At 47.3% G+C, this 26903-nt stretch overlaps 1 protein-coding gene across 1 annotated transcript in view; it reads left to right on the top strand.

The window, feature by feature from the left end:
- Positions 1-24678: 24678 nt before the first annotated feature.
- The window catches only part of LOC310778002 (glutamate receptor ionotropic, NMDA 3B-like), a gene marked incomplete at both ends in the record, with an annotated part of 137248 nt that continues 135023 nt past the window's right edge, over positions 24679-26903 (top strand). The window contains one exon of the mRNA XM_083638323.1: positions 24679-25092. Within this exon, the coding sequence (XP_083494449.1) occupies positions 24679-25092 (414 nt within the window). The remainder of the gene's footprint in view (positions 25093-26903) is intronic.

Here is a 26903-nt window from a genome sequence, read left to right as displayed (position 1 = left end):
CTAACCATAACCACTACTTGCCTAAACGTAACCCTAAACTAACACTACCCTATAGCCTAACCCTAATCTCTTGAGACAAACTTTCGACTTGCATCGGAAATCTGTCAGCAGGCTCAGTCAAAAGGGGTGTAACAGCACTCACACGCATGCTGCGCTTTACCCGATCAAAATGAAGTGAACGTGACCGGTGTGTAGTCAAAACTTACCATTTTCAGCGTATAGCAAGTTGCTACTTGCTACTAGCAACGAGCTAGAGTTGTTGGTTGGAGCCAATGGCAGAGCTTGCAGGGAGCGGAAAGGGATTGTCTTCCGCTGCCGACTGCGCCTCTTGAGTTCCTGTTGCACCACATTGAAACGGGGCTGCACCTAGAGGTTAGAGAAAAAAAATTGTTTTGGCCGGCATGCGCCACGGACAAAATATGTTTTTGAACAAAATATGTTAAAAAAAGGCTGAAAGGGTAGGACATCTCAGTTTTCAAAGTCAAGGAGGACAAAATACTCACATTTCACTTGATTTATTGGCTCACATCACAAAAAACGAAACGCTTACGCGTTTCGGCAAAACGCTCTGAAGAAGGCTCTTTGCCGAAACGCGTAAGCGATAATGAACGGTTGTATAGCCGGCCAGTAAAAATCCTAGCGGAATCCCTGCTGTCCATGGTGCTGAAATTGAACGGAGGAGAGATAGACACACATCACTTTGGTTCAAACAGTCTGCTTTTCCTGGTGAATTGAACTTTCCCTAATTCTAGGCTATTTTTTTCTCAATTGTAGCAATCCCACAGAATGGAAACCACGGAGAAGTGAAATTTGCAATCAACGTCAATGAGAGAGAGAGAGAGAGAGAGCGAGAGAGCGAGCTGCACCCACATATGAGCAGACAACGCGATCTGATCACTTATTTAGTGATCAGATTATTTAGTTATTTATTTAGGCTATTTAATGACCCTGGCATGGCATTGTTGGCTATTATTTTGTTTAGGTTTTGTTTATTTTTGTAGTCAACTAACCATTCATTCTATGATTGTGCATAGACCTGTATGTTCAGACTCAGAGTACAGACAGTTCCCGACATTTTGCGTTGTGCAAGGACACTCAGGTTTAATACTGCCTTCATTTCACCACTGCTGTGAAATACATCTTTTATTTGATTTGACCACTATGATTTGTTTCCAGACTTTTCAAGATGTGCTCTGTACTGATACTGAACCAGTGGAAACAACTATTATGAAATTAATGGTTGTATTTTAATTTAAATATTTGCTTTGATTGAAACAAAAATCTTGGCATTAGTATTTTTTTTATATAACAAGCTGTTAGGTGTTAAACAGGTCATAATATCCCCTCTCTCAATTTTATATTGCTGTGAAAACACATTTATTGTGCACTGCAAACTATTTGAATTTTTTTTTTTTTTTTTTTTACGGAATACACAGTGAATATCCACACTGTGGGTAGAATAGCCTCTATACCTAATATATACAATCAATGCTCTATACCCATGGTCACCTATTAGGCTACATTGCCGCCTGCCCTCCTAATATGGTCGGACAACGGTACATGTCATGACGTGTCACAGAGCAGGACGCATGGCTCAAGGAACTTTCATCACTGGGACCGCATATTTTGGGATTATTTTATCAAGTGGATTATGTCAACGAACGGGACTTGCGTGGCGTCCATGGACAATCCATACCTTGGGTGGCATTTGGAAGGGTAGCCAAGCTTTTGATCATTTAACGCGTTCAGCATCCTGTCGCTTCCTCCTGTGTCGACTGGTCTGTCACGCAAGTTCGCAACCAAATTAAATGAATGATCAAATGAGCAGTGAACAGGGGTCGTGGCGCGTCACGCGTGATGCACGTGATTCAATCCTTAATCAAATTAAAAGTTTTATTAAGACAGTCACTCACGTCTGCACGGCACGGCAGCACACAGGCTTGAGTCAATGACAGCAGGGCGCTTGACAGCGAATTCAGCGCACAGATCAGAGGGGAAAGACTCAGACTGGCGGGGGGAATTAATGGACCAACGGCCGCGGGTCCTCAAGGACCCGGGTATCGAGTTCCATCCCTACTCACCGGTTATTATTATTATTATTTATTATTATTATTTTTTTTTATTATTATTATTATTATTATTATTATTATTATTATTATTATTATTATTATTATTATTATTATTATTATTATTTTTTTTTTCATTTATTTATCAGGGACAGTGTACATTAATCAACAAGTCATGTAAGTGTAACATGACATGTAAATGTATCAGAGTTAGCTAGATAGCTAATTTCCATCTGTCGTCCCTGAGCGTGATGGTAAAAAACTAGTGGTCACACACTAAAAACAGGAAGCCCAACAGGACACAAAACATACAACAGTGCAGGACAGGACTAAAACAGCAAGCACCACAGAACACAATACAATACAACAATGCAGGACCGGACTAAAACAGCAAGCACAGCAGAACACAGTACAGTACAACAATGCAGAACAGCACAGATGCAGGACAGGACTAAAAACAGCAAGCACAACAGGACACAGTACAGTACAACAATGCAGGACAGCACAGACAGGAAAGCTCAACAGTATGACACAACACAACACAACACAATACAATACAAAACAAGAGCCCACAAGACAATATGTAAACATTGCAAGTCACATAATTAAAAATAGCATGTGTGGGTGCGTCGGTGTGTATGTATGTGTGCGTGAGCGTCCGCGCACACGTGTGCCTAAGTTACTCGTGATTGCAAATTTGGTTCGCTTTGAGCCACCCCTTAAGCTCACGTTTGAAGGTTGTGATGTTATTGCTCTCTCGTATGTCAATGGGGAGGCTGTTCCAGTAGTGGGCAGCTCTGAATGAGAAGACTGATTGCCCAAACTTGCTACGTCTAAATGGAACAACACAGTCTCCTCTGGATGCTGCCCTTGTTGCTCTGCTATTGCTATCTAATTGTGTTATGAACTGAGATAGTGGGGGAGGTGCAAGCCCATGCAAAACTTTAAAAATGAGGCATGCATCTGCGAAGTGTTTAAAACTATCAAAATTAAAGAGATTGAATTTACTTACTATATGACAGTGGTGGTATCTATTGCCTTTTTGATCAAGTGTTTTGAGTGTTTTTTTGAAGAGAGACTCAATTGGTTTCAGAGTTGTTGCATTAGCTTGAGACCAGCTTGTGCTGTGAAGATGCCTGCAGCAGAAACAATCCAAAACAAAACACACAACAGATATACAGACACACACACACTAGACAGACGCATGCACATACTCGCACACACAACACAGACACACAGACACAGAGACACACACACACACGCACACACGCACACACGCACACACACACACACACACACACACACACACACACACACACACACACACACACACACACATACACACACACACACACACACACACACACAGTTGTATTGGAGGATAAGCGAGAGCTGAGATGCATTTTCAAAGTGAACATTTACAAAGTGTAGATTAAGAAGCCGCTGAAGGTGGACTGGTTGTTTGAATTGTCGTAGATTGTGCGCCCTGAGGGTAGTTTCATGTAGACTCTGTATCCAGGCTGCAGCAGCAGGACCAGAGCGTTGGAGACGTAGGTGTAGGGGTCCTTGCTGTCAGTGGGGCTCTCTGCATTATACATCAGCTGCTCGTCGTTCCTGTAGAGACTCACTATTGTAACTTTATCGGTGAGCTGGTTGAAGGCGGTGAATCTGAAGTATAGACTCCTCTCACCCGTGCTCTGAAGACGCCTGCAGCAGAAACAATCCAAAAGAAAAGTCTCCATGAAGTCAACTCCATTCCTGTTCCTTCCAGGAGAACAGTGCGTCTTCAAAGCTCCAAAACTTCAAAGCTTCAAAATTCCCCTGAGTTTCAACATGGCTCTTATTCTGAAAAGCAGATTCTAATGTGCTCACCAACATCACATGCAGCTGCAGCAGTGTGTAGCCTTCACATTGTTACTTCCCATTCATTTACAATAAAACTACAAAACTACACTGACATTTAACACCGTGTGTGTGTGTGTGTGTGTGTGTGTGTGAGTGTGTGTGTGTGTGTGTGTGTAGTGTGTGTGTGTCTGTTTTGCATGTGTGTGTCTGTATGTTGTGTGTATGTGTGTCTGTTGTGTGTGTCTGTTTGTTGTGTGTGTGTGTGTCTGTTGTGTGTGTCTATGTCTGTCTGTTGTGTGTGTGTGTGTGTGTGTGTGTGTGTGTGTCTGTTGTGTGTGTGTGTGTGTGTGTGTGTGTCTGTCTGTCTGTCTGTTGTGTGTGTCTGTGTTGTGCGTGTCTGTATGTGTGTGTGTGTGTGTGTGTGTGTGTGCAGGTGTGCACTTGTGCGTGTGTGCGTGTGTCTGTCTTTTGTGCTTGTATATGTGTGTGTGTAGGTGTGTGTGCGTGTGCAGGGGCGGACTGGGATCATAATTCAGGCCGGGCATTAGATACCAAGCAGGCCAGGCCGATACGGGCCGACGCGCGTTTGAAGAAAGACTTGGAGCCAGATTTGGGCCGTTTGAAGCCCGATTTGGGCCGTTTGAAGCTCAATTTGGGCCATTTGAAGCCAGATTTGGGCCGTTTGAAGCCCAATTTGGGCCGTTTGAAGCCCAATTTGGGCCAAGTCCAATTTTACAATGAGATGCACCCACTTTAAACCTGAATAAAGTAATAAAACCACTAGTAAACCAGTAGGCGGCGCCTGGCCTGCTGTTCAGTGAGTGGCCTGGCCTGGCCTGCAAAAAAAAAAAAAAAAAAAAAAAATTGCCAGGCCAGGCCACCGGGCATTTGCCCGACGTGCCCGATTATGCAATCCGCCACTGTGCGGGTGTGTGTCTGCGTGCCTGTGCGTGTGTGTGTGTGGTTGTTGGCCTGTCCAGTGTTGGTGATGACTTTACTCTAGGTCAGCAGTCTGTCTTTGGTGAAGGTTCCCCTTTTTCCACCCAGATGGGTGGAGAACGCCACCTTCCGGATGTGTGTTCCGGATGTGTGTGTGTGTGCGCGTGCGCGCATGCACGTGCGTGCGTGTCTGTGTTGTGTGTGCGAGTATGTGCATGCATCTGTCTATTCTGTGTGTCTGTATATCTGTTGTGTGTGTGTGTTGTGTGTCCGAGTATGTGCATGCGTCTCTGTGTCTTTCTGTCTGTTGTGTGTGTGTGTGTGTGTGTGTGTGTGTGTGTGTGTGTGTGTGTGTGTGTGTGTGTGTGTGTGTGTGTGTGTGTGTGTGTCTGTCTCTGTCTCTGTCTGTTGTGTGTGTGTGTGTGTGTGTGTGTGTGTGTGTCTGTCTGTTGTGTGTTTGTGTTGCGTACGTGTACATACGTGCCTTTCTGTTGTGTGTGTGTGTGTGTGTGTGTGTGTCTGTTTTGTGTGTGTGTGTGTGTCAGAGATGCTCACAAGTCATTTTTTGCAAGTCCAAGTCAAGTCTCAAGTCTTTGGTCACAAGTCCAAGTCAAGTCTCAAGTCTTTGAGGGGCAAGTCCAAGTCAAGTCTCAAGTCTTTGGTCACAAGTCCAAGTCAAGTTTCAAGTCGCTTACGGTTGTAATGAGTTTTACCATCTGCTGCATGCCATTCGGTCTGCTTAGATTAGAACACTGTATGCTATGGAAATCAAAGCATGTATCATCACTCTTTATCTGCATACAGTATCATATCTGCATATCAAATCATTAACTAAAGGTATATAAACAGGCTATTGCAATGGAATATGAAAAAATCACAATGAACGCTTTCCTTTAAAGTCAATAACTGTATTTTACAAACTCAGTTATTACACAACACATGCAAAACATGCAACTATTGCTAACACTATTGCTGCCAAATTATTCAAAAAGGAGGAAAAAAAGTTGTATTAAAACATGGAGTTTGTCTATAAGCCTTTTCCTGACTGACTTTCTGAAGCTCATCCTTAAGTCTCTGTTCCAGGAGTGGTTTGTGGCAAGCCTGAAATCAAACAAAGAAGCTAGGCTTGTCAAGCAAAGACAGAGGCAGGTTGCAGCAAATGATGAGGTCCTGTATTATGGATTCAGTGATGGCCTTCTGTCTGGGATGGCTGTGGTTGTATAGTTGTACAACCTTTGCCTGACTAAGAATCAATGGTGCTCTGTCCCTCTCCACTGGCGACAGTCTTCGCTTTTCCAAATTCAGTAAACCTGTAGATGAACAACATTGGAAATGAATTAGCAAAACAAGAGTAACATCAATGTTGTATAATTACACTGGGTCTCAACTAACAGTTTATAATCTACTAAATGAACACATCTCTAGCCTCTCAAACCCAGTGTAATGCTGTTACCCTAGGTCGGACTGTAATGTTAACGCTACGTGGTGCACAATAGCCTGGCTGTAGCCGACATAACTATTAACTAGTGAGGTGTTTCTCTCATAACTGTCGTTAACCAGTAGATTGTAGCAGCAGAACGGTTACCCGATCGTTTTAACAAGTAGTTATCCGACCGTTTTAACAAGTGTGGTAGCAAACATTCATCTTTCTAAAATACAAGGGAACGAGAAAAACTACAAAGCTAACGCTAGTAATGTTAGCATTATTCTGCTGCTATCTGTTGGAGGGAAGCTAACGATAGCAAACAAGGCTAGCCACGACGCACAACTATAAGCCTTTATAATCAACCTTTATAGTTGTGTGTCGCGGTTATGTGCTGGCTAAACACCTCGTTATTAGGTCGGCTACAGGCAGGTTTAGAGGTTTGTTTCTGACCATGTAACGTTAGCGTTAACGTTACAGGCTTATTGGGTTAACATAGCTACATTACACTGGGCTAGCAAGCTAAGCTAACGTTAAATTATCCACCAAGCCATTCACTGACCTTTCAGGGTGCGTTTTCAGGTGCCTGATAAAGTTACTTGTCGTCGATCCAGCATCCTTGATCGTCATACCACAGGCGTTGCATTTAGCGATTCTTTTGTTGCCCCCTTGTGCAAAGTCTTTATAGCCAAAGCTGATAATAAATGGTACAGCGGCTGCTGCTGCAAGTGTGCTCGCCCGGCTCGCGTAGTCAATGGCATATTGCTTGGCTAGCTTGCAGCTCTGTAGCCCTGTGCGCATTGTCAATGCGCAAGGCTAAATAATGGATCGGCCGGAAGGAGGACATTTCCGTACTTTTTCCCCCTTACAAAAAAAATATATATATATTGCTCACGAGTCCCAAACCTCGAGTCCGAGTCAAGTCTCAAGTCTTTTGAGGAGGAGTCTCAAGTCAAGTCTCAAGTCTCTGCATGTGCAACTTAAGTGCGACTCGAGTCCGAGTCGCAGACTCGAGTCCCCATCTCTGGTGTGTGTGTGTGTGTGTGTGTCTCTGGTGTGTGTTCTGTGTGCGAGTGTGTGTCTGTCTGTCCCTCTGTCTGTTGTGTGTGCGTGTGTGTCTGTCTGTCTGGAGTGTGTGTGTGTGTGTGTGGGGGGGGGTCACTACCTGTACTGGAGTTGTAGTGTCCAGAGTTGGTGAAGACTTTACTGTAGATTAGCGTTCTGGTGTCGCTGTAGGGTCCCACTCTCCTTACATCACCCAGAGAGGTGGAGAACGCCACCTGCTGTCTGGTTCTGTCTGTCTGTGTGTGTGTGTGTGTGTGTGTGTGTGTGTGTGTGTGTGTGTGTGTGCGCGTGCGTGCGTGTGTGTGTGTTTGGGGGGGGGGGGGGGGGGGGGGGGGGGGGTAGGAAAGCACACAATTAGAAGTGAAACCGTCGAGTTTTTTGAGGGTGGACAGAATCATGTGTATTTGAAATCCTGTTGAATTTGAGATCAAATTAAAGCCTTTTTGAAAGGAAATCATCTATCTATACTATAATGACGGGATCGTCTGTCTCTCTCTCTGTCTGTCATTCGCGTATCTCGAGAACGGTTGGTCGGATCGACTTGAAACTCGGGGGGTGCGCTGATTGCGGCCCGACGGAGGGTCGTCGAGGGATTTGTGCGATTCGGACGCGAAACACATTTGATATTTTAATATTTGTCTTCAGTTCTGCTCCTTCAGCCCTAAGCCGCAGCTTTAATTAGGGCTGTTCACACCTACTGAGAGAGTAAACAGAGGAACGACCCTGTGTTTAGGGGGGGGGAAGCAGCATCTCTCCTCAGGTTCCAATTAAGAGCAGAGGGTGAAGAAATCTCCTCCTATGTATGTGCCTGTCCAAATATGCATTTACAAGTCTGTCATGAATAAAATCAAGGGGAAATAATCAGTAGGGCTCCGTTTTTTATGTGGCTATAATGGTAGGCTATAATGAGTCACGCATTCAGAAATAATATCCTCTAGGGCAGGGATACTCAACTTGCTTTGCCCGGGGGCCACTTTTGTGAAATGATAGGAGGCCAGGGGCCAGCTAATAAACAAACAATATACATTTTTGTGTTGCGGATTGTAGTTTTTTGGGGTGTCAGCCGGAGTTTAGTCTGACAATGTTGTGCACACCGGATAGTTAGTTAGGTTAAGTTAGTTAGGTAAGTACATACATAAGTGCCTGGGTAGCGAGCAGACGGTGGTATTTGACAATTTAACTGGAGCTCAGCCAAACTTTATTTCACATTAGTTATTATTGTGAATTAGATTCTAATTCACAATGAAAACTAACGTGAAATTATTAGGAAATGGTCGGGGGGCCACTCTGCACCCTGTCGCCCCGCATCTGGCCCCCTGGCCGCAAGTTGAGTATCACTGCTCTAGGGTCACGCCACTTCCGGGAACCCCCATCCTGTGTAAGTAGGGTTGGGAGTGTGCCCTATGCCTGCTGCCTCCATGTTTAGTCCAAGTTGATTCATATTAAACATGTCACATGTCCAAAATGTCAGACACTGAACTTCAGATGAGCGCTTCTCTTGCTATATGAAGGACAGACAGCGATTCATGGCATTAGTAGAGAGACTAAAGGGCGGGACATACTCCACGCGCGCTTCCAACCGCGAGGGTCGTGCGGCCAATATGACATCATCGTGGTGGGGGCGAGGCCACCGCAGCCGTAAGCGCGTGTCGACAGATTTTTCTAGCAGCGTGCCGCGCCGCTCTGCTTTGCAGGGAGACAATGGGAGAGACAGGAAGAGAAATGAAATGAAGAAGTAAGTAGGCTACACTGAGCCATGTTTTGACCACATGTCTTGACCCATGTGGTCAACTTTGATTTCTAACTGTTAGTTTTTAGTCATTTCAAGTAATGTGCTGTGTTGAGACAGATCTAGGCCTATTTACATTCAATAAAAACAGGATTGGCGATTCTATTCATGTGCTGATACAATCGTTTGAGAGTGAAACCGCAGTCTACTGAACATAATGGCATTCCATTGACTTTTAATTGTGTTTCATTGACGTTATCATGGGCCGTTCTCTGTACTGTGTAAACAGCGGTGCTCATGAACACCTCGCCCCGAGCGAGGAGTGCGCTCCCGGTTTGCAGAGCTCCGCCTCACACTGGAGTATGTCCTAAGCTTAATGCAGTGCCCGTTCACCCTGCTGCTTTCTGCTAGCGGGCTGTGTGAAGTATGTGTTGGACTTTTAGGGCCTTTTCACACCTAAAAGTCTGAACCAAATTCATGTTTTTGTTACATTGTATACATTTGGTCCAGTTAGCATTGCTTTCACACTGCAATTATGCCAGCTGACCAAATGACTTTACATGACATCACTGTGTGGGCTGCATCTCCCTATACTGGACATTGATTGGTTTGTTGATGGCTATGCGTCTGATGTCGGCTTGTTGTGTGTGTGTGTGTGTGTGTGTGTGTGTGTGTGTGTGTGTGTGTAGGTGTGTGTGTGTGTGTGTGTGTGTGTGTGTGTGTGTGTGTGTGTGTGGGGGGGTTTGTTGGTATCAGGAGGGGGATGAGGTTTTTCTTCTGCCGTTTGAAACATCGTTTTGGAGTTTGACTCACACCACTTTGGAAATGGCAAAACTACCAAATCAGTAATTTCATGACTAGGCTATCATATAGGCTACTACTGCCATACAAAGCTGAAGAAAGAATGCCAGCAGTTATGCACGGGGACTAAAGGCATGCGTTCGTAAATACGGTAGTCCTATAGCTAATGAGTCCAGATCGCAAAACGGCACAAACGGGACCGAACCGAGCCAGGACTGGCAGCAGGCTGGTGAACAGAGAAGAGTTTAACATGTTGCTGAACATGTCGAGCGTCAGATTTGATTTAGCCAACTGCAAAGCATGTGTTTTCTGTGGTGGTGCAGCATGGTGGCCTGGCAGACGTCACGTTAGACAGCAGCATGTCTCAGTCAGGAGAGCAACATTCACGTCATGTCAGGAGGACACCCTGCAGTGTCCCACAAGCAACTCCCGAGGCTGAGACAGTAATGACAGCTTTTTAATCCCTTCTGGACATCATGTGCTGATTGATCAGAATCTGATCAATTAGATTTCCTATCCAGTTGTATTTAGGCTACTATAGGAAATAGGCTACATACATGTAGGCTACAGCCATATAAATCCTGGCTGCTGAAGTAGGCTACTTCTCTAGGCTACATTATTATGATGTGAGTTCTACAGTCAAATACATAAACATTAATCTATATGAATCAATATAGTGCACATGAGAAGAAAGTAAACAGCTCGGTTATATGCTCACCATTTCATCTGGAAAAAGGCATTCTTCAATATGGCTAACACATTAACAGACAAAAAGGCAATAAAAAAATGTGTTCAGAGATAAGCAATTTTTTTTTTGCTGGCCTCATTTCATCAGTGAAGCACACAGCAAAGGGACAGGGACACAGTGGCAGTTGTGTAACTCTGTGTAGGCTGGACGCCATTGGACGGTTGTGTTTTTAGGGGTGAGTGTATCTGTTCATCCATAGTTAGTGTCTGAGGTGGCCTGTTAGTGTCTGAGGTGGCCTGTTAGTGTCTGAGGTGGCCTGTTAGTGTCTGAGCTGGCCTGTTAGTGTCTGAGCTGGCCTGTTAGTGTCTGAGGTGGCCTGTTAGTGTCTGAGGTGGCCTGTTAGTGTCTGAGGTGGCCTGTTAGTGTCTGAGATGGCCTGTTAGTGTCTGAGGTGGCCTGTTAGTGTCTGAGATGGCCTGTTAGTGTCTGAGGTGGCCTGTTAGTGTCTGAGCTGGCCTGTTAGTGTCTGAGGTGGCCTGTTAGTGTCTGAGGTGGCCTGTTAGTGTCTGAGCTGGCCTGTTAGTGTCTGAGGTGGCCTGTTAGTGTCTGAGGTGGCCTGTTAGTGTCTGAGATGGCCTGTTAGTGTCTGAGGTGGCCCGTTAGTGTCTGAGGTGGCCTGTTAGTGTCTGAGATGGCCTGTTAGTGTCTGAGCTGGCCTGTTAGTGTCTGAGGTGGCCTGTTAGTGTCTGAGGTGGCCTGTTAGTGTCTGAGGTGGCCTGTTAGTGTCTGATATGGCCTGTTAGTGTCTGAGGTGGCCCGTTAGTGTCTGAGGTGGCCTGTTAGTGTCTGAGATGGCCTGTTAGTGTCTGAGGTGGCCTGTTAGTGTCTGAGCTGGCCTGTTAGTGTCTGAGCTGGCCTGTTAGTGTCTGAGGTGGCCTGTTAGTGTCTGAGGTGGCCTGATGGTTTGTTTTGATTTTAAAAAGTAGCTCTTGAACCCCTATTGTTTTTGCTCAGATTCATTATTATTATTTTTCTTTTTCTTTACGCAAATTCCCGTGAGTTGTTACATCGCAGACACCTGAAATTTGGCCCAATGACAGATAGCCTATTGGTTGTTACTGGTAATCTAGCATCTAGTAGCCTAACTAGATGCTCCAGGGAAAAAAAAAAAAAAAAAATCTGCCCACGGCGGGTACTACAGCGATATTTTGTTCTTAGGCCTTCGCAGGCCATTTAGGGCATTGTGACATCATCACCATCACCCTTCCCTGCTTCTCTGTTTGTGACTTTGCTCATATGCACCTGGAGGTCAGTAGTCGATCTGGGTGAATTCTCATGTTTTTGTCTAAAGCCCAATTCATGCTCGGTCGCTTGACAGTCGACACTTTTGAAACGGTCTCTCGACAGGTACGTCTTTAGCGGCAGAAAAAAAGTGTCTTTCCACACTTTTCTTTGGTGTCGCTTACCTGGAGAATGCTGTTATGTCGTGGACACACACTGTGATTGGCTAGAGAGAGAGTTGCGTCAGTAGCGGTGTCTGACGGCCAGCCTAATCATGTAATAACATGCCCTGACTGATATTGAAACATTTTTAAATTTAAACCCTTTCAGGTGGGTAACTTATTTTCAAAACTGATGTGATAACTTTGACTACCAGATGGACAGATCACAGAATCAATGATTTGGACTTTATATCGATACAACCCGAGAGCCTACAGCAGAGTTCAGGCTGACTTGAACAAAGCGGTTCAGTCCTGTTGGCTTCAGGTCCTCTGGGTCTCTGGAGCAGAATCTTCCTCAGCAGCTTCTTCCTCCATCAGCTAAGGGTTTGAAGAAAGATGGCCGACCGTGGTGGAGGTCAGGGACGTGCTGCAGATAAGAGCCGACAGATTTCCTTCCTGAATCCCGAGGGAAAACCAAGCTTAATCTGACCTTCAGGATGTATCTGCTGCTGGACCGAGGACGAATGATAACAAGCCTCTGAGAGCCTCTGAGAGATGCACCGTTCAGAAAGAAAAGGTTCTTTTAAATGATATGAATTATTCTTTAGGACTATATTCCTTCAGTGTGTTTCAGCCGCAGCAGCTGCAGCATCAGAAGCTCGTTTCAGTTCTTGCATCATCTTTAGGGGCTGTTCACACAGAGCCCGCCAGCGCCCTCTCCTCATCCAATGAAACGGGAAGCAGCCGCAAGGCACTCAAACAGCTGCTGCCACTCAAACAGCTGCTGCCACTCAAACAGCTGCTGTCAATCAAACAGCTGCTGCCACTCAAACAGCTGCTGCCACTCAAACAGCTGCTGCCACTCAAACGGCTGCTGTCAATCAAACAGCTGCTGCCACTCAAACAGCTGCTGCCACTCAAACGGCTGCTGTCAATCAAACGGCTGCTGTCAATCAAATGGCTGCTGTCAATCAAATGGCTGCTGTGTCAATCAAACAGATGCTGTCAATCAAACAGATGCTGTCAATCAAACAGATGCTGTCAATCGAACAGATGCTGTCAATCAAACAGATGCTGTCAATCAAACAGATGCTGTCAATCGAACAGCTGTCGGTATACTTAAACTTAAAGACAGAATCTATATTATCACTGAGCCATCTCACCCTCTGGCCATGAACTGTTTGAACTCCTCTCCTCTGGCAGGCGCTAGAGAGCACTGTACACCAAGACCACCAGACACAGAAACAGTTTCTAGCCACAGGCCATTACTCTGATGAACACTTAAATCAAGCACTGAACACTTAGCTTACACTTACTGTGGAATAACTCACTGTTACTATGAAGCACTGAACACTTAGCTTACACTTACTGTGGAATAACTCACTGTTACTGTGAAGCACTGAACACTTAGCTTACACTTACTGTGAAATAACTCACTGTTACTGTGTTAAATTACTGTGCACACACTCACGATTTGATGTAGGTTTTCTGGGAAATAACTGTAATATCTGACCCAAAGCCTTGTTCACATTGAACGGCATACAACGTGCAATATGTGAAACATAACTGTCCTCTGCTTCATACAACGTGCAATATGTGAAACATAACTGTCCTCTGCTTCTCTCTTATGGCCTTCAACTAACGTAACGTAACGTAACGTAACGTAACGTAACGTAACGTAACGTAACGTAACGTAACGTAACGTAACGTAACGTGACGTAACGTAACGTAACGTGACGTAACGTAACGTAACGTAACGTAACGTAACGTAACGTGACGTAACGTAACGTAACGTAACGTAACGTAACGTGACGTAACGTAACGTAACGTGACGTAACGTAACGTAACGTAACGTAACGGCCAATAAAGCTGATTCTGATTTATAATCTTTTCTTTTTTTTAAGTTCCTGTCTTCAGTATCCTGTCCACCTTCAATCTGGCACACAGCAGTACATCAGCCTCCATGCTGTGGTCATCACTGAGTTCTCTCATGTCTCCATGCTGTGGTCATCACTGAGTTCTCTCATGTCTCCATCCTGTGGTCATCATCTGAGTTCTCTCATGTCTCCATGCTGTGGTCATGAGTTCTCTCATGTCTCCATGCTGTGGTCATGAGTTATCTCATGTCTCCATGCTGTGGTCATGAGTTCTCTCATGTCTCCATGCTGTGGTCATCACTGAGTTCTCTCATGTCTCCATGCTGTGGTCATGAGTTATCTCATGTCTTCATGCTGTGGTCATGAGTTCTCTCATGTCTCCATGCTGTGGTCATGAGTTCTCTCATGTCTCCATGCTGTGGTCATGAGTTCTCTCATGTCTCCATGCTGTGGTCATGAGTTCTCTCATGTCTCCATCCTGTGGTCATCATCTGAGTTCTCTCATGTCTCCATGCTGTGGTCATGAGTTCTCTCATGTCTCCATGCTGTGGTCATGAGTTCTCTCATGTCTCCATCCTGTGGTCATCATCTGAGTTCTCTCATGTCTCCATGCTGTGGTCATGAGTTCTCTCATGTCTCCATGCTGTGGTCATGAGTTCTCTCATGTCTCCATGCTGTGGTCATCACTGAGTTCTCTCATGTCTTCATGCTGTGGTCATGAGTTCTCTCATGTCTCCATGCTGTGGTCATCATTGAAAAGACATGTTCTCTATGTGCATTGCTGCAAGGGATGGAGAAGATGTAGGCGCTGACCTTTCTCACATTCACAAGTGGAACATCTGCTTCTTTGGGAAACAGCTTCAGATACTGCCTGCTCCTCACTGTGGCATGATCCTTCCATTTTCTGCAGAGCTGAGAAGAGCTTCCACCATGCCAAATTCCTCATAGTCCAAAGTCCACCCATATCAATGTCTTTCAGACGGCATCACTGTATTCTTCAGAAGACACAGCAGTTGTCTTGGCACACCAAACAAACATGTGTGTTTGTTGGAGTATGTTTGATTGGTGTGCCATGGGCTTTAGCTGCTTGAGTTTGTTGTTGAATGTGTCCTTTAGCCTTCTCTCAAGTTTCCCTTTCAGTTCAGTCAATACCTTCAACCTCCTTCAGCCCAAGGTCCCCTTGGTTGATAGAGAAACAGAGCAGGGACCCCCATACGATTAAAAATTAAATAATGTTGCATTTTAAGTGTGTCCTATGATAACATTTATAATCCAGCGCACAGCAGGATATCAGGATTGACATTTCTTTTGATTAATAGATTACATTAAAAAAGCAAGAAGGAGCGAACGCGTTTCGCACAATTAGCTTCATCAGATTCGCTTTGTAAATCATTTTTGTCAAAAGTAGCTTATTATTGCCTATGAATGCTTGGAGTTGACTCAATATTATAATGTTTTGTTTGAAGTCAATTCAATGTTTTCCCCACAAACTACTTTCACGAAAATGTGCGGACCCCCTGCAGTACTGCTTCGGACCCCCTGGGGGTCACTCACGGACCCGCTGTATAAAGACCTCCGCCTTATGCTAAATGATTTTGCCTCAAGTGCTTCGATGCTGTCTGAGAACACCTGACCGAAGAAGACAAAACGTCTCAGCTCAATGCCGTCCTCTCCAAAGTATTTCCACAAAATCTTGGCTCTGGAAGTAGCTGGTCAGGGTTCAGTACTTGAGGATTCTGTGGATCGGTTACATACAGATACATACAGATACACAGCAGGTGGCAGCAGAGACAGATACACAGCAGGTGGCAGCAGAGACAGATACACAGCAGGGGGCAGCAGAGACAGATACACAGCAGGTGGCAGCAGAGACAGATACACAGCAGGTGGCAGCAGAGACAGATACACAGCAGGTGGCAGCAGAGACAGATACACAGCAGGGGGCAGCAGAGAGCCACCTTGTGATTGCATTCCTCCACTTCCACAAGCTCACAGAATTCATTGAACTGTGCCGTGCTGCTGGACTTACACTTCTAATGACATCGCTCTCTTTCAGCTCGTGAGACGGCCTGCATGGCCATGTGGAGGTCTGTCAGATGTGCTGACGTAAAGCAGGTAGGCATCATGGTACATGCTCTGACATAAAGCAGGTAGGCATCATGGTACATGCTCTGACATAAAGCAGGTAGGCATTATGGTACATGCTCTGACATAAAGCAGGTAGGCATTATGGTACATGCTCTGACATAAAGCAGGTAGGCATCATGGTACATGCTCTGACATAAAGCAGGTAGGCATTATGGTACATGCTCTGACATAAAGCAGGTAGGCATTATGGTACATGCTCTGACATAAAGCAGGTAGGCATCATGGTACATGCTCTGACATAAAGCAGGTAGGCATCATGGTACATGCTCTGACATAAAGCAGGTAGGCATCATGGTACATGCTCTGACATAAAGCAGGTAGGCATTATGGTACATGCTCTGACATAAAGCAGGTAGGCATTATGGTACATGCTCTGACATAAAGCAGGTAGGCATCATGTTACATGCTCTGACATAAAGCAGGTAGGCATCATGGTACATGCTCTGACATAAAGCAGGTAGGCATCATGGTACATGCTCTGACATAAAGCAGGTAGGCATTATGGTACATGCTCTGACATAAAGCAGGTAGGCATTATGGTACATGCTCTGACATAAAGCAGGTAGGCATCATGGTACATGCTCTGACATAAAGCAGGTAGGCATCATGGTACATGCTCTGACATAAAGCAGGTAGGCATTATGGTACATGCTCTGACATAAAGCAGGTAGGCATCATGGTACATGCTCTGACGTAAAGCAGGTAGGCATTATGGTACATGCTCTGACATAAAGCAGGTAGGCATCATGGTACATGCTCTGACATAAAGCAGGTAGGCATTATGGTACATGCTCTGACATAAAGCAGGAAGGCATTATATGGTACATGCTCTGACATAAAGCAGGTAGGCATCATGGTACATGCTCTGACATAAAGCAGGTAGGCATCATGGTACATGCTCTGACATAAAGCAGGTAGGCATTATGGTACATGCTCTGACGTAAAGCAGGTAGGCATTATGGTACATGCTCTGACATAAAGCAGGTAGGCATTATGGTACATGCTCTGACATAAAGCAGGTAGGCATCATGGTACATGCTCTGACATAAAGCAGGTAGGCATCATGGTACATGCTCTGACATAAAGCAGGTAGGCATTATGGTACATGCTCTGACATAAAGCAGGTAGGCATTATGGTACATGCTCTGACATAAAGCAGGTAGGCATTATGGTACATGCTCTGACATAAAGCAGGTAGGCATTATGGTACATGCTCTGACATAAAGCAGGTAGGCATTATATGGTACATGCTCTGACATAAAGCAGGTAGGCCTGCCTACCAGGGGCGGTAGGCAGGCATGATACCAAGCAGGCCAGGCCGATACGGGCCGACGCGCGGCGTTTGAAGCCCGATTTGGGCCGTTTGAAGCCCAATTTGGGCCGTTTGAAGCCAGATTTGGGCCATTTGAAGCCCAATTTGGGCCGTTTGAAGCCAGATTTGGGCAGTTTGAAACCCAATTCAAAGGTAGCTCATCCCGGTCGCAACTCTTCTTCTCCCTGCATGGCGCCACAATGGTGGAACGAACTGCCCCCTTCTGTCAGAACGACCCAATCACTGCCCATCTTCCGGCGGAGACTAAAAACACACCTCCTCAGGCTATACCTGGACCCTTCTTGAACTAACCGCCCTTCAAAAAAAAAACGTTACTATTGACAAATATTTACTTACTCCATTTTAAAGGTCTTATAGCTGATGAAGACTGTGATCCACAGTTGATTGCACTATGTTTTGCAAAATGTACTGTTGTAAGTCACTTGGGATAAAAGCATCTGCTAAATGATGTAGTTTAATGGATGCCCTGGAGAAGATGATATATCCATGCTGTTTGAGGCTGGATGCCCTGGAGAGGATGATATCTAGTCCATGCTCTAATCACAGAAGTCTCCGCTTGGCCTCGGGAGCCAGACACATACTGAGAGACGGTGAAGGAGTGGATAAGAAAGGATAAGACATGATTGACTGAAGCATTACACTTTGAATTATTCAGTCTTTTTTGATCATATTTTTAGATCGTGATGATCATCTTGTAGATAGATCGCATACAAGCAATGGCAACAACATGTATGGAAACATCTATTGGCAACATCTATTTTGATTCTTATTCAAAAGAATAGATTCTTTTTCATTTAAATGTCTAGGAGCTCAACAATAAAATTGTCAAATGATAGTTTAGTTGCTTTTTTTAACTGATTGTTTAACTGATTGTGTGATTGTGGGCATATCGTCTTAATATCGACCGCAGCCCTCTGAATCTAATCTAATCGCATCGTATCGTGGCAGACTTTGTGATATCGGCAAAAATCGCATCGTTGTCAAATGAATGGAGATCGGATCGCATCGTGATCAAACTTGTGATTCCCACCGATAGTGGGTATGGGGACTGGCTAGGGGGATGTGGGTGGTTTAGGAAGAGAGTATAGGGGTGGTGGTTTAGGGGGAGAGTATAGGGGTGGTTTAGGGGGAGAGTATAGGGGTGGTGGTTTAGGGCGAGAGTATAGTGGTGGTGGTTTAGGGGGAGAGTATAGGGGTGGTGGTTTAGGAGGAGAGTATAGGGGTAATTTAGGGGGAGAGTAGGGTGGTTTAGGAGGAGAGTATAGGGGTGGTTTAGGGGGAGAGTATAGGGGTGGTGGTTTAGGAGGAGAGTATAGGGGTGGTGGTTTAGGGGGAGAGTATAGGGGTGGTTTAGGAGGAGAGTATAGGGGTGGTTTAGGGGGAGAGTATAGGGGTGGTTTAGGGGGAGAGTATAGGGGTGGTTTAGGGGGAGAGGATAGGGGTGGTGGTTTAGGGGGAGAGTATAGGGATGGTGGTTTAGGAGGAGAGTATAGGGGTGGTTTAGGGGGAGAGTATAGGGGTGGTGGTTTAGGAGGAGAGTATAGGGGTGGTTTAGGAGGAGAGTATAGGGGTGGTTTAGGGGGAGAGTATAGGGGTGGTTTAGGGGGAGAGTATAGGGGTGGTTTAGGGGGAGAGGATAGGGGTGGTGGTTTAGGGGGAGAGTATAGGGATGGTGGTTTAGGAGGAGAGTATAGGGGTGGTTTAGGGGGAGAGTATAGGGGTGGTGGTTTAGGAGGAGAGTATAGGGGTGGTTTAGGGGGAGAGTATAGGGGTGGTTTAGGAGGAGAGTATAGGGGTGGTTTAGGGGGAGAGTATAGTGGTGGTTTAGGGGGAGAGTATAGGGGTGGTGGTTTAGGAGGAGAGTGTAGGGGTGGTTTAGGGGGAGAGTATAGGGGTGGTTTAGGAGGAGAGTATAGGGATGGTGGTTTAGGGGGAGAGTATAGGGGTGGTTTAGGGGGAGAGTATAGGGGTGGTTTAGGGGGAGAGTATAGGGGTGGTTTAGGAGGAGAGTATAGGGATGGTGGTTTAGGGGGAGAGTATAGGGGTGGTTTAAGGGGAGAGTATAGGGGTGGTTTAGGGGGAGAGTATAGGGGTGGTTTAGGGGGAGAGTATAGGGGTGGTTTAGGAGGAGAGTATAGGGGTGGTTTAGGGGGAGAGTATAGGGGTGGTTTAGGGGGAGAGTATAGGGGTGGTGGTTTAGGGGGAGAGTATAGGGGTGGTTTAGGGGGAGAGTATAGGGGTGGTGGTTTAGGGGGAGAGTATAGGGGTGGTGGTTTAGGGGGAGAGTATAGGGGTGGTGGTTTAGGGGGAGAGTATAGGGATGGTGGTTTAGGAGGAGAGTATAGGGGTGGTGGTTTAGGGGGAGAGTATAGGGGTGGTTTAGGAGGAGAGTATAGGGGTGGTGGTTTAGGGGGAGAGTATAGGGGTGGTTTAGGGGGAGAGTATAGGGGTGGTGGTTTAGGGGGAGAGTATAGGGATGGTGGTTTAGGAGGAGAGTATAGGGGTGGTGGTTTAGGAGGAGAGTATAGGGGTGGTGGTTTAGGGGGAGAGTATAGGGGGGGTTTAGGAGGAGAGTATAGGGGTGGTTTAGGAGGAGAGTATAGGGGTGGTTTAGGAGGAGAGTATAGGGGTGGTGGTTTAGGGGGAGAGTATAGGGGTGGTTTAGGAGGAGAGTATAGGGGTGGTGGTTTAGGGGGAGAGTATAGGGGTGGTTTAGGAGGAGAGTATTTGGGTGGTGGTTTAGGGGGAGAGTATGGGGTGGTTTAGGAGGAGAGTATAGGGTGGTGGTTTAGGGGGAGAGTATAGGGGTGGTGGTTTAGGAGGAGAGTATAGGGGTGGTTTAGGAGGAGAGTATAGGGGTGGTTTAGGAGGAGAGTATAGGGGTGGTGGTTTAGGGGGAGAGTATAGGGGTGGTGGTTTAGGGGGAGAGTATAGGCGTGGTTTAGGAGGAGAGTATAGGGGTGGTGGTTTAGGGGGAGAGTATAGGGGTGGTTTAGGAGGAGAGTATAGGGGTGGTTTAGGAGGAGAGTATAGGGGTGGTTTAGGAGGAGAGTATAGGGGTGATTTAGGAGGAGAGTATAGGGGTGGTGGTTTAGGGGGAGAGTATAGGGGTGGTTTAGGAGGAGAGTATAGGGGTGGTGGTTTAGGGGGAGAGTATAGGGGTGGTTTAGGAGGAGAGTATAGGGGTGGTGGTTTAGGGGGAGAGTATAGGGGTGGTTTAGGAGGAGAGTATAGGGGTGGTTTAGGAGGAGAGTATAGGGGTGGTTTAGGAGGAGAGTATAGGGGTGGTGGTTTAGGGGGAGAGTATAGGGGTGGTGGTTTAGGGGGAGAGTATAGGGGTGGTTTAGGAGGAGAGTATAGGGGTGGTTAAGGGGGAGAGTATAGGGGTGGTGGTTTAGGGGGAGTATAGGGGTGGTTTAGGAGGAGAATATAGGGGTGGTGGTTTAGGGGGAGAGTATAGGGGTGGTTTAGGAGGAGAGTATAGGGGTGGTGGTTTAGGGGGAGAGTATAGGGGTGGTTTAGGAGGAGAGTATAGGGGTGGTTTAGGAGGAGAGTATAGGGGTGGTTTAGGAGGAGAGTATAGGGGTGGTGGTTTAGGGGGAGAGTATAGGGGTGGTGGTTTAGGGGGAGAGTATAGGGGTGGTTTAGGAGGAGAGTATAGGGGTGGTTAAGGGGGAGAGTATAGGGGTGGTGGTTTAGGGGGAGAGTATAGGGGTGGTTTAGGAGGAGAATATAGGGGTGGTGGTTTAGGGGGAGAGTATAGGGGTGGTGGTTTAGGAGGAGAGTATAGGGGTGGTGGTTTAGGGGGAGAGTATAGGGGTGGTTTAGGAGGAGAGTATAGGGGTGGTTTAGGAGGAGAGTATAGGGGTGGTTTAGGAGGAGAGTATAGGGGTGGTGGTTTAGGGGGAGAGTATAGGGGTGGTTTAGGAGGAGAGTATAGGGGTGGTGGTTTAGGGGGAGAGTATAGGGGTGGTTTAGGAGGAGAGTATAGGGGTGGTGGTTTAGGGGGAGAGTATGGGGTGGTTTAGGATGAGAGTATAGGGGTGGTGGTTTAGGGGGAGAGTATAGGGGTGGTGGTTTAGGAGGAGAGTATAGGGGTGGTTTAGGAGGAGAGTATAGGGGTGGTTTAGGAGGAGAGTATAGGGGTGGTGGTTTAGGGGGAGAGTATAGGGGGGGTGGTTTAGGGGGAGAGTATAGGCGTGGTTTAGGAGGAGAGTATAGGGGTGGTTTAGGAGGAGAGTATAGGGGTGGTTTAGGAAGAGAGTATAGGGGTGATTTAGGAGGAGAGTATAGGGGTGGTGGTTTAGGGGGAGAGTATAGGGGTGGTTTAGGAGGAGAGTATAGGGGTGGTGGTTTAGGGGGAGAGTATAGGGGTGGTTTAGGAGGAGAGTATAGGGGTGGTGGTTTAGGGGGAGAGTATAGGGGTGGTTTAGGAGGAGAGTATAGGGGTGGTTTAGGAGGAGAGTATAGGGGTGGTTTAGGAGGAGAGTATAGGGGTGGTGGTTTAGGGGGAGAGTATAGGGGTGGTGGTTTAGGGGGAGAGTATAGGGGTGGTTTAGGAGGAGAGTATAGGGGTGGTTAAGGGGGAGAGTATAGGGGTGGTGGTTTAGGGGGAGTATAGGGGTGGTTTAGGAGGAGAATATAGGGGTGGTGGTTTAGGGGGAGAGTATAGGGGTGGTTTAGGAGGAGAGTATAGGGGTGGTGGTTTAGGGGGAGAGTATAGGGGTGGTTTAGGAGGAGAGTATAGGGGTGGTTTAGGAGGAGAGTATAGGGGTGGTTTAGGAGGAGAGTATAGGGGTGGTGGTTTAGGGGGAGAGTATAGGGGTGGTGGTTTAGGGGGAGAGTATAGGGGTGGTTTAGGAGGAGAGTATAGGGGTGGTTAAGGGGGAGAGTATAGGGGTGGTGGTTTAGGGGGAGAGTATAGGGGTGGTTTAGGAGGAGAATATAGGGGTGGTGGTTTAGGGGGAGAGTATAGGGGTGGTGGTTTAGGAGGAGAGTATAGGGGTGGTGGTTTAGGGGGAGAGTATAGGGGTGGTTTAGGAGGAGAGTATAGGGGTGGTTTAGGAGGAGAGTATAGGGGTGGTTTAGGAGGAGAGTATAGGGGTGGTGGTTTAGGGGGAGAGTATAGGGGTGGTTTAGGAGGAGAGTATAGGGGTGGTGGTTTAGGGGGAGAGTATAGGGGTGGTTTAGGAGGAGAGTATAGGGGTGGTGGTTTAGGGGGAGAGTATGGGGTGGTTTAGGATGAGAGTATAGGGGTGGTGGTTTAGGGGGAGAGTATAGGGGTGGTGGTTTAGGAGGAGAGTATAGGGGTGGTTTAGGAGGAGAGTATAGGGGTGGTTTAGGAGGAGAGTATAGGGGTGGTGGTTTAGGGGGAGAGTATAGGGGGGGTGGTTTAGGGGGAGAGTATAGGCGTGGTTTAGGAGGAGAGTATAGGGGTGGTGGTTTAGGGGGAGAGTATAGGGGTGGTTTAGGAGGAGAGTATAGGGGTGGTTTAGGAGGAGAGTATAGGGGTGGTTTAGGAGGAGAGTATAGGGGTGCTTTAGGAGGAGAGTATAGGGGTGGTGGTTTAGGGGGAGAGTATAGGGGTGGTTTAGGAGGAGAGTATAGGGGTGGTGGTTTAGGGGGAGAGTATAGGGGTGGTTTAGGAGGAGAGTATAGGGGTGGTGGTTTAGGGGGAGAGTATAGGGGTGGTTTAGGAGGAGAGTATAGGGGTGGTTTAGGAGGAGAGTATAGGGGTGGTGGTTTAGGGGGAGAGTATAGGGGTGGTGGTTTAGGTGGAGAGTATAGGGGTGGTTTAGGAGGAGAGTATAGGGGTGGTTAAGGGGGAGAGTATAGGGGTGGTGGTTTAGGGGGAGAGTATAGGGGTGGTTTAGGAGGACAATATAGGGGTGGTGGTTTAGGGGGAGAGTATAGGGGTGGTTTAGGGGGAGAGTATAGGGGTGGTGGTTTAGGGGGAGAGTATAGGGGTGGTGGTTTAGGGGGAGAGTATAGGGGTGGTGGTTTAGGGGGAGAGTATAGGGGTGGTGGTTTAGGGGGAGAGTATAGGGGTGGTTTAGGGGGAGAGTATAGGGATGGTGGTTTAGGGGGAGAGTATAGGGGTGGTTTAGGAGGAGAGTATAGGGGTGGTGGTTTAGGGGGAGAGTATAGGGGTGGTTTAGGGGGAGAGTATAGGGGTGGTTTAGGGGGAGAGTATAGGGGTGGTTTAGGGGGAGAGTATAGGGGTGGTGGTTTAGGGGGAGAGTATAGTGGTGGTGGTTTAGGGGGAGAGTATATTGGTGGTGGTTTAGGGGGAGAGTATAGGGGTGGTGGTTTAGGGGGAGAGTATAGGGATGGTGGTTTAGGGGGAGAGTATAGGGATGGTGGTTTAGGGGGAGAGTATAGGGGTGGTTTAGGGGGAGAGTATAGGGGTGGTTTAGGGGAGAGTATAGGGGTGGTTTAGGAGGAGAGTATAGGGGTGGTTTAGGGGGAGAGTATAGGGATGGTGGTTTAGGGGGAGAGTATAGGGATGGTGGTTTAGGGGGAGAGTATAGGGGTGGTGGTTTAGGGGGAGAGTATAGGGGTGGTGGTTTAGGGGGAGAGTATAGGGGTGGTGGTTTAGGGGGAGAGTATAGGGATGGTGGTTTAGGGGGAGAGTATAGGGGTGGTGGTTTAGGGGGAGAGTATAGGGGTGGTGGTTTAGGGGGAGAGTATAGGGGTGGGCGGAGCTACATAAGGTGAATAGGGGTAGGACCATTTTCCAGTCATGTTGAGGTATTCCCAAACATGAGCTAAAGTGCCATAACGCTGGACGACCACACCACTGCGCTGTGGGCTTCAAGGTATTTGTGTTTGTAAGATTCTGGACAGATGTGGATTTAGACGCAACTTGACTTGTTGGCGGAGGCACACAACCACGAGGCGGTTATTTCGAGTAAGTTCGTGTTCGTTTGCACATTTTAAAATGCATGGTGGAGGAAAAAGTCAAAATAAATTGACTGAAAAAAGGCAAAATTGTGTTCATCTATGTAAATGACATTTTCATAACTGCCAAGGCCAACACAAAATGCCTCCCCTCCCCTCCCCTCTGCTCCTCCTCCTCTGTGGGAGTGTCACCCCCTCCCCTCCCCTCCCCTCCCCTCCCCTCCCCTCCCCTTTCCTCCTCTCTGCTCCTCATCACATCCTCAGCTCAGCTCAGTCAGGGAGAGACGGCAGAGGAATGCCAGCTGGCCGGCCGGGGAGGAAACGACAACAACAACAACAACAACAACAACAACAACAACAAGAAAACAACAACGGGCTGGTTGTGAGCAGAAGAGGAAAGAGGAGATGCTGAGTCAAGCAGGATGACTCTCCTCATCCTGCACCTCCTCTGTCTCCTGGTGAGCCCGGTGCTCCTGCACCCGTGGCCGTGTGGCGTGCTGGGGCGCGTGGGCGGGGCGGTGCGTGTGGGCGCTCTGCTCCCCGCGCGGCAGCCCGGGGCCAGCCGCGTGCAGGCGGCGCTCGGCCGTGCCCTGACCGGCCTGAGCCGCCTGCTGCCCTACAACCTCAGCCTGGAGCTGGTGACGCGTCGCCCAGAGCACGCTGACCCGGAGAGCCTGCTGCGCTGCCTGTGCTCGGCAGTGGTCACGCGGGGCGTCTCCGCCGTCATCGCCTTCCCCCAGAACCAACGGGAGATCCTGCAGGTGGACTTCATGGCTTCCTTCCTGGAGATCCCCTTCATCTCCATCATTGAGCACCAAGAGCCACTCCACACCCAGGTACACTTTGTGATGTGCTGATGTACTGCACACACTTTTATTACTATCTTTCATTTATTTATTTGATTGATCACATTCTTTTATTGTTGTTGTTGTTGTTATTATCATCATCATCATCATTTATTTCCACTTTTCACGTTATTTATTTACTTATTTATTTAAATATCGCTGCTGCTGTCACAATGAAATTTCCTTTCTGGGTCAATCAATCTATCTACAGGTATCTATCTATCTATCTATCTATCTATCTATCTATCTATCTATCTATCTATCTATCTATCTATGTATCTATCTATCTATCTATCTATGTATCTATATATTGCTACTGAAACTTTTACACTATTAAATTAGGTTGATCTTTATATACGTACGTGTGTGTGTGTGTGTGTGTGTGTGTGTGTGTGTGTGTGTGTGTGTGTGTCTGTGTCTGTGTCTGTGTGTGTGTGTGTGTGTGTGTGTGCGCCAAAAACAGCCACCTGTTTCTGGGTGAAATAAGAAAACATGAAAGGATAAAGATGGGCCGAAGCCACATGTGTGTGTGAGGCGTGGCGGGGCTCAAACACGCGTCTCCTCTGGCTCCGTCTTGTCACACCCCACCGTGTCTCTGCCCCTCCGTGTCTCCGTCTCTCTGCCCCACCGTCTCTCTTCCCCACCGTGTCTCTGTGTCTCTGCCCCTCCGTGTCTCTGCCCCTCCGTGTCTCCTCCTCACCGTGTCTCTGCCCCACCGTCTCTCTGCCCCACCGTGTCTCTGTGTCTCTGCCCCTCTGTGTCTCCATGTCTCTTCCTCACCGTGTCTCCGTGTCTCTGCCCCTCCGTGTCTCTGCCCCTCCGTGTCTCTTCCTCACCGTGTCTCTGCCCCACCGTCTCTCTGCCCCTCCGTGTCTCTGCAGGGCTTCTTATTTCTTCTTACTGTCATAATAACGCAGCGTTTTCTCCGTTTGACACAAACAGGCTTATCTAAAAGACAGCAGCACCTGCCCGGCTGCCTCTGGCTGGCTGGGAGCTCCGCTGTCTGTCCTCTCTCCACTCAGGGCTCGCTGTGTGTGTGTGTGTGTGTGTGTGTGTGTGTGTGTGTGTGTGTGTGTGTGTGTGTGTGTGTGTGTGTGTGTGTGTGTGTGTGTGTGTGGGATGTCTGGGGAAATCGGCTCTGTCCCGTTCACCGCCTATCGATTCCCACTTGTTTGAGGAGATTAACTCCATCAGCCTTTTAATTTCCTGCTTCAGTGGGATGTGTCAGGTCACTGAGAAGTGAATGCTCAGATCTGCTTGTTTGCATGAATGGATTTGGACTCAGGCTTGGTAATGAGATGATACAACAGTGCAGCTGGTGTGACATGAAGCTGCATCAGGAGGGCTCAGTCTGGCTCATTGATCAGACAGGTTATTGATCAGGGCTTCAAATTCGGCGCGGGATTGCGAGAATCGTGCATATTTTTGCCAATTCCTGCAGATTTGTCATTTATAATGCGGGAGAAGTCGCAATTGTTTGCGCACCGATGTCTCCAATGTTAAAGGCGCTGCGCTGACAGGGCTCTGTGCAGCCTTGACTTGGAGCCTTGCTGCCGACTAGCGGCGACAGCGAGACTGTGCATACTCGAATGTAACTCTGTGCGTTGGCTGCCGTACACGTCCAAAACACTAGGTGGCTTGTGGTACACTTACGTCCATTACATATGACGTTATCGTGTCGTTTACTGAGAACTTGCAATCATGTCGGTGGGGGGACATTTTATTGTCCCTCCATTTGAAAACTCATTCCGGTGAGCCTGCAGAAGGCTTTGCTAGATGAGGGACAAGCACTGTTAAATGAG

This window comes from Poromitra crassiceps (genome assembly GCF_964638095.1).
Source record: "Poromitra crassiceps genome assembly, chromosome: 6".
Taxonomy (NCBI): Eukaryota; Metazoa; Chordata; class Actinopteri; order Beryciformes; family Melamphaidae; genus Poromitra; species Poromitra crassiceps.
Note: the sequence above shows the minus strand (reverse complement) of the source record. Positions and strands in the feature narration are given on the sequence as shown.